This window comes from Mustela nivalis (genome assembly GCF_964662115.1).
Source record: "Mustela nivalis genome assembly, chromosome: 10".
Taxonomy (NCBI): Eukaryota; Metazoa; Chordata; class Mammalia; order Carnivora; family Mustelidae; genus Mustela; species Mustela nivalis.
Window position 1 is genome coordinate 37,633,131 of NC_139029.1, and position 17,050 is coordinate 37,650,180.

General features: G+C 35.8%; 1 protein-coding gene across 3 annotated transcripts in view; it reads right to left on the reverse strand.

The window, feature by feature from the left end:
- Nucleotides 1-17,050, reverse strand: part of AGBL4 (AGBL carboxypeptidase 4) — a 1,624,959-nt gene that overhangs the window by 1,421,026 nt on the left and 186,883 nt on the right. For all 3 annotated transcript variants that reach the window (XM_082688347.1, XM_082688346.1, XM_082688345.1), the window contains exon 2: nucleotides 12,877-12,999. In XM_082688347.1, the coding sequence (XP_082544473.1) occupies nucleotides 12,877-12,999 (123 nt within the window). The remainder of the gene's footprint in view (nucleotides 1-12,876; nucleotides 13,000-17,050) is intronic.

The window sequence follows — 17,050 nt, forward strand, 5'->3', positions numbered from 1 at the left end:
GAATACATAGTTTTCATTAGATTCTCAAAAATGCCTATGACCTAGAAAAGGCTAATAATCACTGTAGGACCAATTACTACTATTATCTCTGTATCCACAGGATCTGCCACATAATTCATCCATACTTTTGACAAATAGTTATTGAATGCTTACTACTCATCAGGCTCTGGTGATAGAGCAAATAGACTAAGTATTCTTATTGTAGAGGAGGCAGATAAATAAACAAGTAAATGAACAAGCAGACAATAAAAGCAGGATGAAAGTATGAATACCCAACTTGTGTGTCAACATAGATGGAACTGGAGGAGATTATGCTGAGTGAAATAAGTCAAGTAGAGAAAGTCAATTATTATATGGTTTCACTTACTAGGGGGACCATAAGGAATAACGTGGAGGACATTAGGAGAAGGAAAGGCAATGTGAATTGGGGGAAATCTGAGGGGGAGACAAAGCATGAAAGACTGCGGACTCTGAGAAACAAACCGAGGGTCTTGGAAGGAAGGGGGGATGAGGAGGATAGGTCAGCCTGGGGGTAGGTATTAAGGAGGGTATGTATCACATGGAGCACTGGATGTGGTGCATACACAATGAATCTTGGAACACTGAAAAAAACAATAAAATTAAATTAAGAGGTTTAAAAAAAAAAAGCAGGATGATATGACAAAGTGACAGGGTAGCTACTTCAGACTGGCTATTCAGAGAAGATCTCTCCAAGGAAGCAATATGTAAGCTGAGATCTGAATGCCAGACCAAATGTGTTGGTGGAGGGGTTAGAGGATCAGTATTTCAGGAGGAAGAAATGTCTGGACCAAACAGCCTAAAGCAGAAACAAACCTGGCCTGCTCCATGAACAGGCAGAAAGTCACTGTGGCTAAACATTATAAGGAAGAATGTAAAATGAAAACAGCATAAAATGGTCAGAAAAGTAGTCTAGGTCCAGATCATGTACCACTTGGCAGCTAGCATAAGGAGTCTAGATTTTATTCTAATTCTGATGGAAAGACAATGGAATAATTTAAATAGGACAGGAATATCCTTAGATTTGAGTTTTAAAAGAATCATTCTAGATGCTGTGTTAAGAATGGATAATGGGGACACCTGGGTGGCTCAGTGGGTTAAGCCACTGCCTTCGGCTCAAGTCGTGATCTCAGGGTCCTGGGATCGAGTCCCGCATCGGGCTCTCTGCTCAGCAGGGAGCCTGCTTCCTCCTCTCTCTCTCTCTGCCTGCCTCTCTGCCTACTTGTGATCTCTCTCTGTCAAAATAATAAATAAAATCTTTAAAAAAAAAAAAAAGAATGGATAATGGGAGTGGGGAGCATGTAGGAAAGAAATAAGAGGAATGGTAGTTCTGACAGATGTTGATGGTTTGAATAAGGCATATACAAAGAAATTAATGGATTCAGAATATTTAATGAGCATAATAATAATTCTCAGTGGATGGACTGATGATGAATTATTAGATATAATACTCAAGATTTATAAAAATTACTTTAAAAAAGGAGATCTAAACCTTGGAGAATGCCTTAAGGGTCACATGTGGATGAAAATAAGACTAGTCAGTCAGGGAGGGAGGTGAATAAGGACAACAGAGTCCATGCTGCCAGGGAAAAAGAGTGTCAAAAAATACATGTGATCATTAGAAATGTCATATGCTACAGAGGAATCAAAAGTTAAGACAAGACCTCCAAATTACATGACTAATGACTCTGGCAACCTTTCAGAGAACTATCTTGCTGGAACAGTGAGAATACAAACCAGGCTGAAAGGATAAAAATGTAATAGGTATATAAAGACGTTTCTATTTTTACTGGAATTTATTCTATTTTTTTAAGATTTTATTTATTTATTTGACAGACAGAGAACACAAGTAGGCAGAGAGGCAGGTAGAGAGAGCTCCCCGCTGAGCAGAGAGCCCAATGCAGGGCTCGACTCCAGGACCTTACGGTCATGAACTCAGCCAAAGGCAGAGGCTTAACCCACTGAGCCACCCAGGCGCCCCTGGAACTTGTTCTAAAACCATTTTTTTCATCATTTAATATTACCACAATGATAAAGAACAGATCTATTAAAGGTTATATGCTTAAATTTTATTATTTACTTTTATATTTTCTGCCTCGTCCCTTCTGTTAGTTTGTCAACATTAATTTCTCACAGAAGAGCATTCCTATCTCCTCAGGTTCCACCCTACCTACAAATTTCCTGAGCTAAAAACCCATTATTATCAAAGATATTTAAAACTGTCTAAATAAGAAGAATAAATGCTAAGTATCTCCTCTGAGAAGTAAGGTGCATGAACTTTAATGATTGTATTTTACAACTATATTGGCTATTCAAAAGTTTCCCACCATCTGAACCCAAGTTCTCAGTCTCAAAAAAAGATTCTGGATAAGTGATTGTTTTCTATAAATCATTACAGTCATACTAAATTCCTCAACTTCACACTTTATAATTTGAGGTCAATAGTCATGAAAATATAATAAATCCATGTATAACTTATTTCATCCAGTAATTTCTACTAATTCTCACACTAATTCTTTCAATAAATATTTATTAGCACCTATCATGTGCCAAGCATTGTTCTAGGCAGCAAGGAATGAAAGAAAAATCCTACCTTCATAGAGTTTATATTCTAATGGAGGAGACAGATAATAAAAAATAAATAAGTAAAATTAATAATATATTAATATTAAATAGTGGTAAGTGCTAAGAAGCCACACACACACACACACACACACACACACAAAGCAGAGAGGGCATAAGGAAATGTCAGGGAATAAGAGTTGAATTTCACATAGGGTCACAAAGACATCTGAGTAAAAAAGTGAAATGGGGGAAAAACCATGCTTTCTGAAAGAACATTCTAGGTAGTGTATGAAAGTGCAATTCCTATATTATCTCCTCTAAAATGTCTTCCCCAATGGTCTCCCACCCTCACCACATACCACCCCACACCATCTATATACACAAAAATAAATCACTTCCCTTTCTGGTCTTCCTTCATATTTCAGTACTGGCCACTTATCCGTGAAGCTTTTGGTAATACGAATTCATACAACAATGCTGTAAGAAAAATATTGTCATGCCTGTTTTAAAGATGTACTGAGGCCCTGCTCAAAGTACAGCATTAGTGAATGGCAAAGCTAAGGTTTAATGCCTCCTATTCTACAGAACTATCTCTCTGACTACAATGCTTCCTACCTCTTATTTTCAATAGCAGGCAAGAAAAGCAGAAAAGGGGAATTTTTACTTATTCAAAAAGCTCAGTCTTCTCTGAAAGAAAAAGAATTTTAAAATAAGCAATAATTTCCCAAAATAAAATGCAAACTCAGAGAGTACAGTGAAATCACATGGGTACATTTTCTTTTTTTTTTTTTCAAGATTTTATTTATTTATTTGAGAAAGAAAGCGCATGTGTGAGCAAGCACTGGGGCAAGGGTGGAGCGTGGAGTGCAGAGGGAGAGGGAGAAGCAGACTCTCTGTTGAGCAGGAAACCCTATGTGGGACTCAAACCCAGGACCCCAGTATCATGAACTGAGCTGAAAGGCAGACGATTAGCCAACTCAGCTACCTAGCCACCCACATGGGCACATTTAAAAAACCAAACAATGTCTAAGGACGGCAGCCTAGGTCATGGAATAGGAACTCAGCAGGGGCCAAAAATATTCTGTTGCAAACATCATAACATTTCTACATAATTATGGTTTGTTTCTGAATTTTCATGTAAAACAGACCCCTCCTACCCCTGCCAAAAAAATCTGGGAAGCTCTTTAGTTCACAAACATAAACTCTCTTTCAAATGTAAAAATCTGGTCAAGAACACAGCTCACTTACCATGATGGCATAAAATAACTAAGCATGACCTAGCTCAGGAAATTACTAGATGGACAACACTTTGAGCCACCAGTGTTAACTAAGACCATTAAAGAGCCTCAACTAAGTTTCAGCAAATCTTGGCAGCTACTGGGCTACGAAAAGCAATAGATGGTGAGTTGCAAATTATTTACAGGAACTTCAAGGAGCTACAGAGTGAAATTTCTTGCCTTCAGCATTAAAGCCTGAACCAATCAGGCATGAGTCAGTAAAAGAGCCCATGCCAGGGAATCCAATAAAAGGAATGTATTACAGGAAACCTGTTGCTCTGGGTAGCATAGACATTTTAACAATGTTTATTCTTCCAATCCATAAGCATGGAATGTTTTTCCATTTCTTTGTATCTTCCTCAGTTTCTTTCAAAGGTGTTCTATAGTTTTTCCAGTAAAGATCTTTCACCTCTTTGGTTAAGTTTATTCCTAGGTATCTTATAGCATTTGGTGCAATTATAAATGGGATCAATTCCTTAGGCAAATTACAAATTCAATGCAATCCTTATCAAAATACTATCAACATTTTTCACAGAGCTGGGACAAATAATCCTAAAATTTGTATGGAACCAGGAAAGACCCCAAATAGCCAAATGAATGTTGAAAAATAAGACTAAAGTTGGTGGCATCACAATGCTAGACTTCAAGCTCTAAGCTGTAATCATCAAATAGTATGGTACTGGCACAAAAACAGACACATAGATCAATGGAACAGAACAAAGAACCCAGAAATGGACTCTCAACTCTATGGTCAACTAATCTTTGACAAAGCAGCAAAGAATATCCAATGGAAAAAAGAAAGTCTCTTCAATAAATGGTATTGGGAAAATTAGACAGCCACAGATAGAGGAATTAACCTGGACCATTTTCTTACACTATACACAAAGATAAACTCAAAACGGAGTTTAGAGGAGAAAATAGGCAGCAACCTTTTCGACCTCAGCTGCAGCAACTTCTTGCTAGACATGTCTCCAAAGGCAAGGGAAACAAAAGCAAAAATGAACTACTGGGACTTCATCAAGATACAAAGCTTCTGCACATCAAAGGAAACAGTCAACAAATTTAGAAGGTAACCTATGGAATGGAAGAAGATATTTGCAAATGACATATCAGATAAAGGGCTAATACCCAAATTCTATAAAGAACATATCAAACTCAACACCCAAAAAACAAATAATCTAGTCAAGAAATGGGAAGAGGACATGAAGAGACATTTCTCTAAAGACATCCAAATGGCCAAGAGACCCATGAAAAAATAGTCCATATCACTATGTATCAGGGAAATATAAATCAAAACCACAATGAGATACCACCGCCCATCAGTCGGAAAGGCTAAAATTAACAAAACAGGTAACAACAAATGTTGGTGAGGATGCAGAGAAAGGGGAATCCTCTTATACTGCTGATGGGAAGCAATATGGTGCAGCCACTCTAGAAAACAGTATGGAAGTTCCTCGATAAGTTAATAATAGAGTTCCTCTATGAACCAGCAGTTGCACTACTAGGTATTTACCCCAAAGATACAAATGTAGTGATCCGAAAGGACACCTGCACCCCAATGTTCATAGCAGCAATGTCCACAATAGCCATACTGTGGAAAGGGCCACGATGTCCATCGACAGATGAATGGATAAAGAAGATGTGATGTATATATATACAATGGAATATTACTCAGCCATAAGAAAGGATGAATACTTACCATTTAAATTGATATGGATGGAAGTGGAGAGTAATATGCTGAGTGAAATACATCAATCAGAGAAAGACAATTATCATATAGTTTCACTCATGTGAGAAATATAAGAAACAGGGCAGAGGATCATATGGGAAGGGAGGGAAAACTGAATGGGAAGTCATCAGAGAGGGAGAAAAACCATGAGAGACTCTTCACTATAGGAAACAAAGTGAGGGTTGCTGGAGGGGAGATGGGTCAGGGATGGGATATTTGGGGGATGGGCATTAAGAAGGTCATGTAATAAGAGGAGAACTGGGTGTTACAGGAAACTGATAAATTATTGAACACTATATCTGAAACTAAAGATGTATATAATGTGGCTAATTGGTTTTAAATCTTTAAAAAAGGAAATCAGTTGCAAAAGTTTTGGGAGAGCTGAAAGATCAAAAAGGTGAAAGTGGGGCAACACAGAGATTAACAATAGCAGGAAGTCTCTACTGTACCCACAGGCAAAGGGGCAAAGGCAAGAGGTGGTGATATCCTGGGAGTCAGGGCAATCCAACAAAGCTGGGATCACAAGAAAGGGGCTGCCTGGCAAAACCATAAAAGGAATATAGCTACTGGTGGAAATGCTGCCCAAAAAAAAAAAAAAGGTGGGGGGGTGGGTATCAAGACAAAGTTCTTTCTACCTGCCTTTCAATCTCCTCCTAGAATTTCCTATTAGCCAAACCTAGCCAGAATCCAGATAACAAGGGAGCATGGGAAGTTCAATTTTCACGGGGTTGGCACCTGCAATAAGAAGAATGGGCAAAGAATGAGAAATGAAACAAACTACAAATAGGTGGCCTGCACAAAATATCCTCATACCTTCAAAAGGCAAGTCTATCTGAAAGCTGAATGACAACCCAGAATTTGTATGGACCTTTTCAATACTGCAGTATAGTATCAAAACACAAATATTTTATGGAGAATAAGACAAAAAAAATACACAACATTCTAGTTTTACTAATTTTAAAATTTTTGTTTGCAAATGGAAATCAATAATAATAGAAAATTTTAAACATTCTAATTGAAAATGTATCATTTGGCTATCACTTGAAAAGGCATTTATGTCTTAGATTTTAAACTAATACATACATATAATCATTCAAATAGTAACTTTAATCTTTACTGAAAAGAGGAGGGCTATAAATGGACTCAATGAACCATATTTAATCAAGTGATAAGTGTTCCCTTTTATGAAGTTATTTTACTACTAAAGCATAGAGGGTATTTTATATGTACTCAAAAGTCCCCTTCAAAGCATTGTCTCATATAATTTAAAAAGAACAGGTGAAAAGATGTGTAAATACAATTTTATTAAACATACTTCATTCTTTTGCAATTGTTTTTTCAGAAGTCCTTAGGTTCAGTAATGTTACTATAGGAAATGTCATCATTCTTAGAGGAAACCTATTTGGGAATGAAATGTTTCACTTCTTCCTCAAAAAGAAGACAAACAAATAAGAGAAAAATATAGATATAGATACATAACGATACATGTATGTAGAAATAATTCAGTAAAGAGGTCAGAAATTTAAAAAACAACTGAAAACCTTATAATAACAGAAGTTCAGGTTTCTTTCGATTATGAATCAGAAACAAATAACAAAATAAAATTATTCCCCTACAGTTGCATAGCTGCCAGTATCTCTCCAACAGAATTTCTAGACATAGTGAAACACTTCATATTACATAACAATGCTGTTTTCTCCAAAATGTGTTAATTTTTTTCTCTAAGATACATAATGGCCTAGTAAGGTGGCACGTCTGTCCAGCAAAGCATGAATTTCCCAGAGTATCTCTCTTTTCAGATCCCTATCTAAACGTACAACCTTACATAAGTCCTTGTCTCAGGGTATGATTCTGCGGGGAACCCAATCTAAGGTTTGTATTTTGTAGGGTTGTTCTAAGGATTGGTAATGACACATATAAATATACCACAAAAAGGCCTGGCACATTTTAGACTCTTGAAATGATATTATATATGTGCCAGTATTATTACCTGAAATTGATAGGCATATATTGTACTGCCTCTTTTATATATTATCCTAATTTGCAGAATAGTTCTGCAATGCAGATATTTGTTTTACTAATTTTACAGATGAGTAAAAGTTAATATATGAAACCAGGTCTGTCTGAAACCAAAACCTGTGGTTTTGGCATTATACTATACTGCTATTTAAAAAAAATTTAGTTAACATAGGCCTTCCAATTCAAGCACACTGTCACAAATAGGAAGATTCAGTTCTCTTTAATAGCTGAATGATATTCCTCTGTGTGTGTGTGTGTGTGTGTGTGTGTGTGTGTGTGTGACCACTCATATATAGAGGGACATTTTTGTTGTTTTGATATCTTGGCTATTTTGAACAATGCTGCAGTAAAATCAATTTCATAGAAACAAGAAATAGAAAGGTGGTTACCGGAGGTTAGGGGGAAGGGGAAATGGGGTTATATAACTGAAAAGGTACAAATTTTCAGTTATATGAATAAGTTTTGAGGATCTAATGTATGTACACCATGGTGACTATCATTATTAATATAGCATGGTATACTTGAAAGTTCATAAAAGTAGATCTTAAGGATTTTTACCATGCAGAAAAGTTAACTATGGTAATTATATGAGGTGATGGATGTGTTAATTATCTTAATCTTAGTAATTACTCTATATTACATATATATATTTGATAATACATATGAGATAGATAGATATATCAGACCATCATATTGAACACATTAAGTATATACAATTATATTTGTTAACCTTCCTCAAAAAATTAAAAAGAAAAACTATATCAACCATTTGGATATCTAAAAATAAAAAGTGAGATATTAGACTAAAACCCACAATTTCTATTGTAGTCATGGCACATTTTCATACTGTGCCAAGAATAAAAACTATTTCCTTTCAAAAGGAAATAAAACATTAATTTTCAAAGATTATACAAATAAATGTAGTAAAATTCCATTAGAGAAATTAAAAATTTAAAAATTAAAGTTTTAAGTTTTTATTTCTATCATTTTGAAATGGTATATAAACAACTGAACCTTTTTCATGTCAGTAATTTAAATATCATATTAAGTCTCTGAGGCTAACTAATTTGTAGTGTAAATTATATTGTTCTTCTCATATTCAATATACATACACACACTCATATAAATCAAAAACATTAATCATATTATATACGATGGCAACCAAACATAGAATTTATTTGGATGGCTTATTTTAAACCAACTGGATAATTTTTTTATTTCTTATCAAAAAACTTTATTATCTTATCTTACTATATATCTATATATTCCTATATAACTTATCACTTAATGAGAAGTTTTCAACAATATATCTATTATTCATATGTCATAAACTGACCTATAATAAGATAATATGTGTATATAATAGAAGTATGGCCTTTGGAACCAGGAAAGGCCGAGATTCAAATTCAGCTACACCTCTGTCAGTCATGCAATTCAAGGGAGATAACTTTACATCTATGAGCATTAGTTTCCTCACCTACAAAGAGAGATTTAGTACCTCAGAAGGTTTCTCTATTAAATGAGGTAACCTATGTATATCATTTATCATAGTGTTCTATGAGTAATAAATAATTGATATTTTAATTGCTTTTTCTTCTTAATGTTCTTACTGCTATTAATGTTAAGTTATTCGGTTTTGTTTTGTTTTTTATTTTCAGCGTAACAGTATTCATTGTTTTTTGCACCACACCCAGTGCTCCATGCAATCTGTGCCCTCTCTAATACCCACCACCTGGTTCCCCCAACCTCCCATCCCCCGCCCCTTCAAACCCTCAGATTGTTTTTCATAGTCCATAGTCTCTCATGGTTCATCTCCCCTTCCAATTTTCCTCAACTCCCTTCTCCTCTCTAACTCCCCTTGTCCTCCATGCTATTTGTTATGCTCCACAAATAAGTGAAACCATATGATAATTGACTCTCTCTGCTTGATTTATTTCACTCAGCATAATGTTTTTATCTAAATGTAAAAATATTTTATTTATCTTAAAATCTCACTTTATGAAAACCATTTTTTCACTATCTATCCTCCCTCACTTATTATTCGTTTATTGAGCTCCTTGATAGATGACTGATAGTACAATAGGCACTAGAGAACCAAGTAAGAAATCACCCCTGATTTCAAGGTTTCAGTGAAAAGGAAAAGAAAGAAATATAATAAAAGGTTAGCATATAAGAGCATAAGAGGTGTCTGTAAATATAAAGGCAGAGACAGCCATATTTGCCAGAGAGGTACTGTTTCTTGGAAGAAGAATACTGGACTGAGTCTGAATTAACACTTCACCAGGAAGAGAAAAGGATCTAGGTCACAAAGAAAACAGTATATACAAACCCATGGAAGCTTGAGAAAAGTTGGTAGACTGGGGACATCAAGCAATTAATTATTTGTGAGAGCTAGAAAAGAGTTAATTTCTCCCTACTTCATTCAAAAAATAAATACACTATTAATTTAGTGCTTAATTTCATAAGCACTCTGCTTGGTTGGGAGAACAGGGATTAAGAAGATACAGATTCTGTCCTGAAGCAGGTTAAGTGTAGTAGAAAAGGACAATCATGAAAAGTGTCAGGTGTCTACAGAAGGATAAAATTAGGGTGGTCTTGCTGTTTTTCCATGGAAAATATTACTGACACATATCAGGGTACGGAAAAAACAGACCAGGGACTCACTAGAGAGTTCATGTTTGACCTGCAGAACTCATTTCTCATGAGAAAAACAGATTAGCCACCAGTTCAGGACCAAGCAATATACAAAGCACTGTATATATTCTACAACTTAGAAAGAAAAAAAATTCTTATGGGGGCCTAACTTAAGGCAATATACTCCATCCACATGAAACAATACTTCCCAATCATTGACTCTCTTAACCACCCTACTCTTCTCTAAGTTTGGATGCACCTACAAAATCCTGTTCAACACATTGGGCAGGCACAGTCAGTAGTTCAGAGTCAGCAATATAAGAGAATATCCCTCTGATTTCCCTGTTTTAAATAATCTAAAATAAATCCCTGAATTTAAATTAGATCATATGAAAACAGCATATGTTAAACTAATAGTTTCAAGTGCCAACTAAATTTCTTTCACAATGCCCTTTAGCATTTTGCCCTCAGTCCACAATGAAGGATGTTACAAAATACACTCCTATAAAATATATTGTTATAAATACCATAGGGATATTTTTGGGGATACTATTCATCACCTTTCAGTGTCTGCTTTAGAAAACCCAATAGAATCTCAATATTTGGTTTATTTTTATCTTCTGGCCATTGTTTTTCTCTTGGCACTGGCTACTCACAGTTAAATTTATTACCTACCTATAGCAAATTTATGAGAACTCATAGCATGCATTTTAGGTACTCATTTTACTATTATTTTGTATATATTTTGGTAAGATGTTTTAACTTTTTAAACAATGAAATACACATTTTTTTCTTTAAGATGAAGGATAGGCATCATTCCCCATTAAATGATGAGGAAACTATGGCCCAGTTTTCAAGTAAGGATTTAAAATTTAGCTTGACTCCAAAGGGTGTCCACTTAGGCGCTCTAGTATTACTGCATATTTATGCACTACTAGGACAGATACAATTGATAGAAACCAACTGCTCATACACTGTTGGTTAATATGGATTATTAATTTGGATACTATGCGGTCAAATTGGGTAATTTCTTCTACTGAGATTTTCAGTAAAGGATGGAAAAAGATAACTAGGGTTAAGAAAAATAGGATCTAAGAAAGAAATCTGTATTATTTCAGACTGTAGGTGAACCAAAACAACATATAATCTTTAAAAGAATAATTCCAAACTTTATAGAGTTATTATTATTATTATAAAGAGCCTTCCTCCTTTAACTGAGGTTAAAAAGAATTCAAAAGATATTTTCTAGACAACAAATACATCCCAGAAAAGGCAATAATGCAAAATTCAAGAAAAGTACAAGAAATTGTTCTTAATTATGTGGACAGTGTTCAGATATGAATGGAAGAACAATGCTATCTATACTACTAATTATGGGTTGAATTATGTGCCCCCAAAATGCATATTAAAGTCGTAACACCCAATACCTCAGGATGTGACTCTACTCGGAAACAGCATCTCTACAAAGGTAATCAAGTTAAAATGTGGTCATTAGAGTGGCCCCTGATCCAATATGACTGGCAGCCTCATAAAGAGGGAATATTTAGAGAAAGGCATGCATTCAGGGAGAATTCCAAGTGAAGATGAAGGCAGGGATCAGGGCGACGATTCTATAAACCAAAGAATACCAAAAACTGCTAGCAAATCACCAGAAGCTAGACAAAAGACATGGATTATATTATTCACAACCCTTAGAAAGATCCAACCCTACTGACACCTTGATCTAAAATTTTCAGAACTATGAGGTAATGAATTTCTGTTGTTTAAGCCACACAGTTGGTGGTACTTTGTTATGATAGTCCTATAAACCAGGAGCAAAATCTTACATAAACAAGCTTTCAATTGTTGATAAACAACCAATGTTCTTAGGGTTCGGAGAAGTGTCACATAATTGACATTCCATGGCCCTCCAGCCAATGACACACACACACATAATGTATGCACACATACATTATGAAAACCAAAAATAATTAACAATTATTTATAAAACAAAATTGTATTTGCCTCCTTCATTAAAATTTTCAACATATTCTGAATATGTACAATATGCCATTCAGAGTATAAGGTTCGGGGCACAAAAAAGTTAACAAGATCCAATCTCTACTGGATGGGAATTTGTAATCAAGTTTCAATCTTCCCATTCAGAATACTCACAGCATTTGATGATTGTGATGATTGTGATGCAATATTACTTTTGCTGTTTGGTTTGTGTCCAACTGAATCTGTTCCCTAATAATATCTTCATAGAAGACCTCCTCTCTGACAAGGACTAAGTTCTGTGAGCATGTCACATAGATACAGGTACATGATAAACATTCAATAATTAATGATTTATCAAAAAGTCAAATTATATCTGTTTTATCCCAAAAGAAATAATATCTGAAAAGTCATTTTATAAAATATGAATGCTCATTAGTATAACCATTATACCATTAATCACTTATAGCAATAAAAACATAGCATTTCATTTTCAAGTATTTCCAAGTTAATTCTTTAAAAAGTGATTTTTCCCCTGACAACTTATTCCATTATGATGAAATATTAAATGGGTGGAATCACACCAAATGAACAGATGAATTGGATTTTGAAACAATCTAAGACAAATTCAAAAGCAATGGTCTTTAATATACTCACCACTTTCAAAGCAAGCATCAAAGATAAGATGTCCTTTCTTGGGCTGTCCACAGTATCCAGACGGAAGCACCATACATTTGCTCACATTCCCTCCAATGGCATCATCATTTCCCACATCATTGCCTATTAAAAAAAAAAAAAAGGCTCATGTTTAACAGAAATCAAAATACATTTAGGAATATAAATCCAGTGAGATTTTTATTATTATTTCCCCCCTCCCATCATTTAGTGCTTATCAAACCGTAAGAAATTAACTATATAACGTTGTAGAGTAGAAACAATATACATTTTGAAATCAGAAACATAAGGTCTGAAATCTCACCTCTAATAAATATTACTTCTGTGACACAAAGCAATCAACTTAATCCCTTTAAGCCTCAGTTTTTCCCATCCACTGTTAAGGAATGGTAAATGAAAATACCTAGCATGACTACTAAAATCCAAAAGATCTCCATTAAATTGCACCAAGAAAACAAAGAGGCTACCCACGGAATGGGAAAAGATATTTGCAAATGACAGTACAGATAAAAGGTTGATATCCAGGATCTATAATGAACTCCTCAAACTCAACACACACAAAACAGACAATCATATCAAAAAATGGGCAGAAGATATGGACAGACACTTCTCCAATCAAGACATACAAATGGCTAGCAGACACATGAAAAAATGTTCATCATCACTAGCCATCAGGGAGATTCAAATTAAAACTACTTTGAGATACCACCTTACACCAGTTAGAATGGCCAAAATTAGCAAGACAGGAAATAACATGTGTTGGAGGGGATGTGGAGAAAGGGGAACCCTCTTCCACTGTTGGTGGGAATGCAAGTTGGTGCAGCCTCTTTGGAGAACAGTGTGGAGATTCCTCAAGACATTAAAAATAGAACTTCCCTATGTCCCTGCCATTGCACTCCTGGGTATTTACCCCAAAGATACAGATGTCGTGAAAAGAAGGGCCATCTGTACTCCAATGTTTATAGCAGCAATGGCCACGATCGCCAAACTGTGGAAAGAACCAAGATGCCCCTCAACAGATGAATGGATAAGGAAGATGTGGTCCATATACACTATGGAGTATTATGCCTCCATCAGAAAGGATGTATACCCAACTTTTGTAGCAACATGGACGAGACTAGAAGAGATTATGCTGAGTGAAATAACTCAAGCAGAGAGAGTCAATTATCATATGGTTTCACTTATTTGTGGAGCATAACAAAAAGCTTCTAACAATAGCTTGGGGGAGTTGGAGAGAAGGGGGAGTTGGAGAGAAGGGGGTTGGGGTATATTGGAAGGGGAGGTGAATCATGAGAGACTATGGACTCTGAAAAACAATCTGAGGGGCAGGGGGGTAGGAGGTCAGGGTACCAGGTGGTGGGTATTATAGAGGACATGGATTACATTGAGCACTGGGTGTGGTGAAAAAATAATGATACTGTTATGCTGAAAATAAATAAATGAAAAAAAAAAAAAAGAAATTCACAAAAAAAAAAAAATTGCACCAAGTACTTAATAAGTAGTTAATACACTTAAACTCTCATAAATGTTCAGTTAGGGGAGCCTGGGTGGCTCAGTTAAACATCTGCCTTCTGCTCAGATCATGATCCCAGGGTACTGGGATCAAGTACCACGCCAAGGTCCCTGTTCATGGGGAGTCTACTTGTCCCTCTTCCTTCGCCTCCTCCCAACCTTGTACACGCTCGCTCGCTCTCTCTCGCACGTGCCTGCTCACTCTCTCAAATAAGTCTTTTAAAAAAGGAACTGTTTAATTACTTTAATTCAAATAAAACAATAATTCTATAACTAGCATTATAATTTCCTAATGTTCCACAACCAGAAATAATTTGAGAACTACTGAATTAACATATAAGTTATATTATACTGTTGGTGGGAATCCAAGCTGGTACAGCTACTCTGGAAAACAGTATGGTGTTTCTCAGAAAGTTACAAATAGAGCTACTCTATGAACCAGCAGTTGCACTACTAGGTGTTTACCCCAAAGATATAAGTGTAGTGATCCAAAGAGGAACCTGAACTTCAATGTTCATAGCAGTAATGTCCACAATAGTCAAACTATAGAAAGAGCCAAGATGTCCATCAAAAAATGAATGGATAAATCAGGTGTTATATATATCTATATATCTATACAAACACACACACACACACACACACACACACACACACACAATGGAATATTACTCAGCCATCAGAAAGGATGAATACTTACCATTTACATTGATGTGGATGGAACTGGAGGGTAATATGCTGAGTGAAATAAGCAAATCAGAGAAAGACAATTATCATATGGCTTCACTCATATGTGGAATACAAGAAAGAGTGCAAAGAATCATAGGGGAAGGGAGGGAAACTGAATGGGAAGTCATCAGAGAGGAAGAAAAACCGTAAGAGACTTTTTTTTTTAAGATTTTATTTATTTATTTCACAGAGAGAGATCACAAGTAGATAGAGAGGCAGGCAGAGAGAGAGGGGGGAGAAGCAGGTTCCCTGCTGAGCAGAGAGCCTGATGTGGGGCTCGATCCCAGGACGCTGGGATCATGACCTGAGCTGAAAGCAGAGGCTTTAACCCACTGAGCCACCCAGGCACCCCGTAAGAGACTCTTAACTATAGGAAACAAACTGAGGGATGCTGAAGGGGAGATGGGTCGGGAGATGGGGTATTTGGGTGATGGGCATTAAGGAAGTCACATGATGTGAGAAGTGGGTATTATAGGAAACTGATAAATTACTGAACACTATATCTGAAACTAATAATGTACTGTATGTTGGCTAATTGAATTTAAATTTTAAAAAATAAGTTACACTTTTTAATAAGAACTTTAATTTTTTTTTTTAATTTTATAAGTTTCACTTCTAGGTGGATGTAGAAAGTTGAAAAAAATCATAGCTTCCACCTTAGTAAGATAATCCCAAAAAGGAACAAAATCATAACTTACAAAAATCTATTGGAAAATGGAGGTTGCAGGGCAACAATAATCTGATATCCAAGGAAAGTCAGGCCAACCAAAAGCACTTTATGGCAGAGCACAAGAGGAAGAAAGGCCGGGTGCCATACAAATGGTAGAATGAAGCTAAATTTTTTTTTAACTGTCAAAAGCCAAGTACAGGAAATAGAGTATAGACCCTCTAAGCATCATAGACATAAAGGGAATTCACACCCACTGCCATACTCTTCTATATATGCCTCCATCACGTTAGGAGCAGGGCAGAAAACTAGAAAATGCCTTTCATTGTAATGCAGGAATGGAGAAGGGGATGGCCTTTTGTTATAGAAAAGGCATGAAGCCCTATCAATATCATTTTCCTTTATGGAGAAGAAAAAGACAAGCCACTGGGGGACAAGTAGCAAACCTTAAAACCCCACTACACAAATAAGACTCCAAACAGGAGGAAGAACAGAAGAAAAAAAAAAAAAAATATATATATATATATATCCTCTATATCTGGAGGAGGGGAAGAAAAAAACTGTCTCACACAAGACCCAACAATGATTCAAGGCAGAGAGGAAAGAAGGAAGACAGATGGGATCATTGAAAAAACTCTACCCCAAGACCACAGCATATAGGACCTGCCTAAGGTTAGGTCCTGGTCTTCAACTAGACCAAGACAACAGAAATACTCTTGTTCCCTCAATACTAAGATAGCAAGCACTAAAAAACAACTGTCATCTACTGCTAGGGATAAGACAAAAGCATGGAAATAAACCCTGTCTGTGGAAGGAGTACCCAGCAAAGAACAAAAGTTTAGGGTGGAGCAGATGAATGAGGGAAAACTCTCAATCACTCTAGACCTTTCCCTTAGGAATAAGGTAACCCTAAAGACTCCACAAAAATTACTAGAACTGATGAATGAATTCAGGGAGGTCACAGGATACAAATCAATATACAGAAACCTGTTGCATTTCTATATAAAACTGATAAAGTAGCAGAAAAAGAAATTAAGAAAACAACCTGATTTTACAATTATACCAAAAGTAATAATATACCTAGTAATAAAACTAACCAAGGAGGTTTAAGACCTGTACTGTGAAAACTATAAAACACTGATGAAAAAATTAAAGATGATACATATAAATGGAAAGATAGTCCATGCTCATGGATTGGAAAAACAAGTATTGTCAAAATGCCTATACTACCCAAAGCTATCTACTGATTTA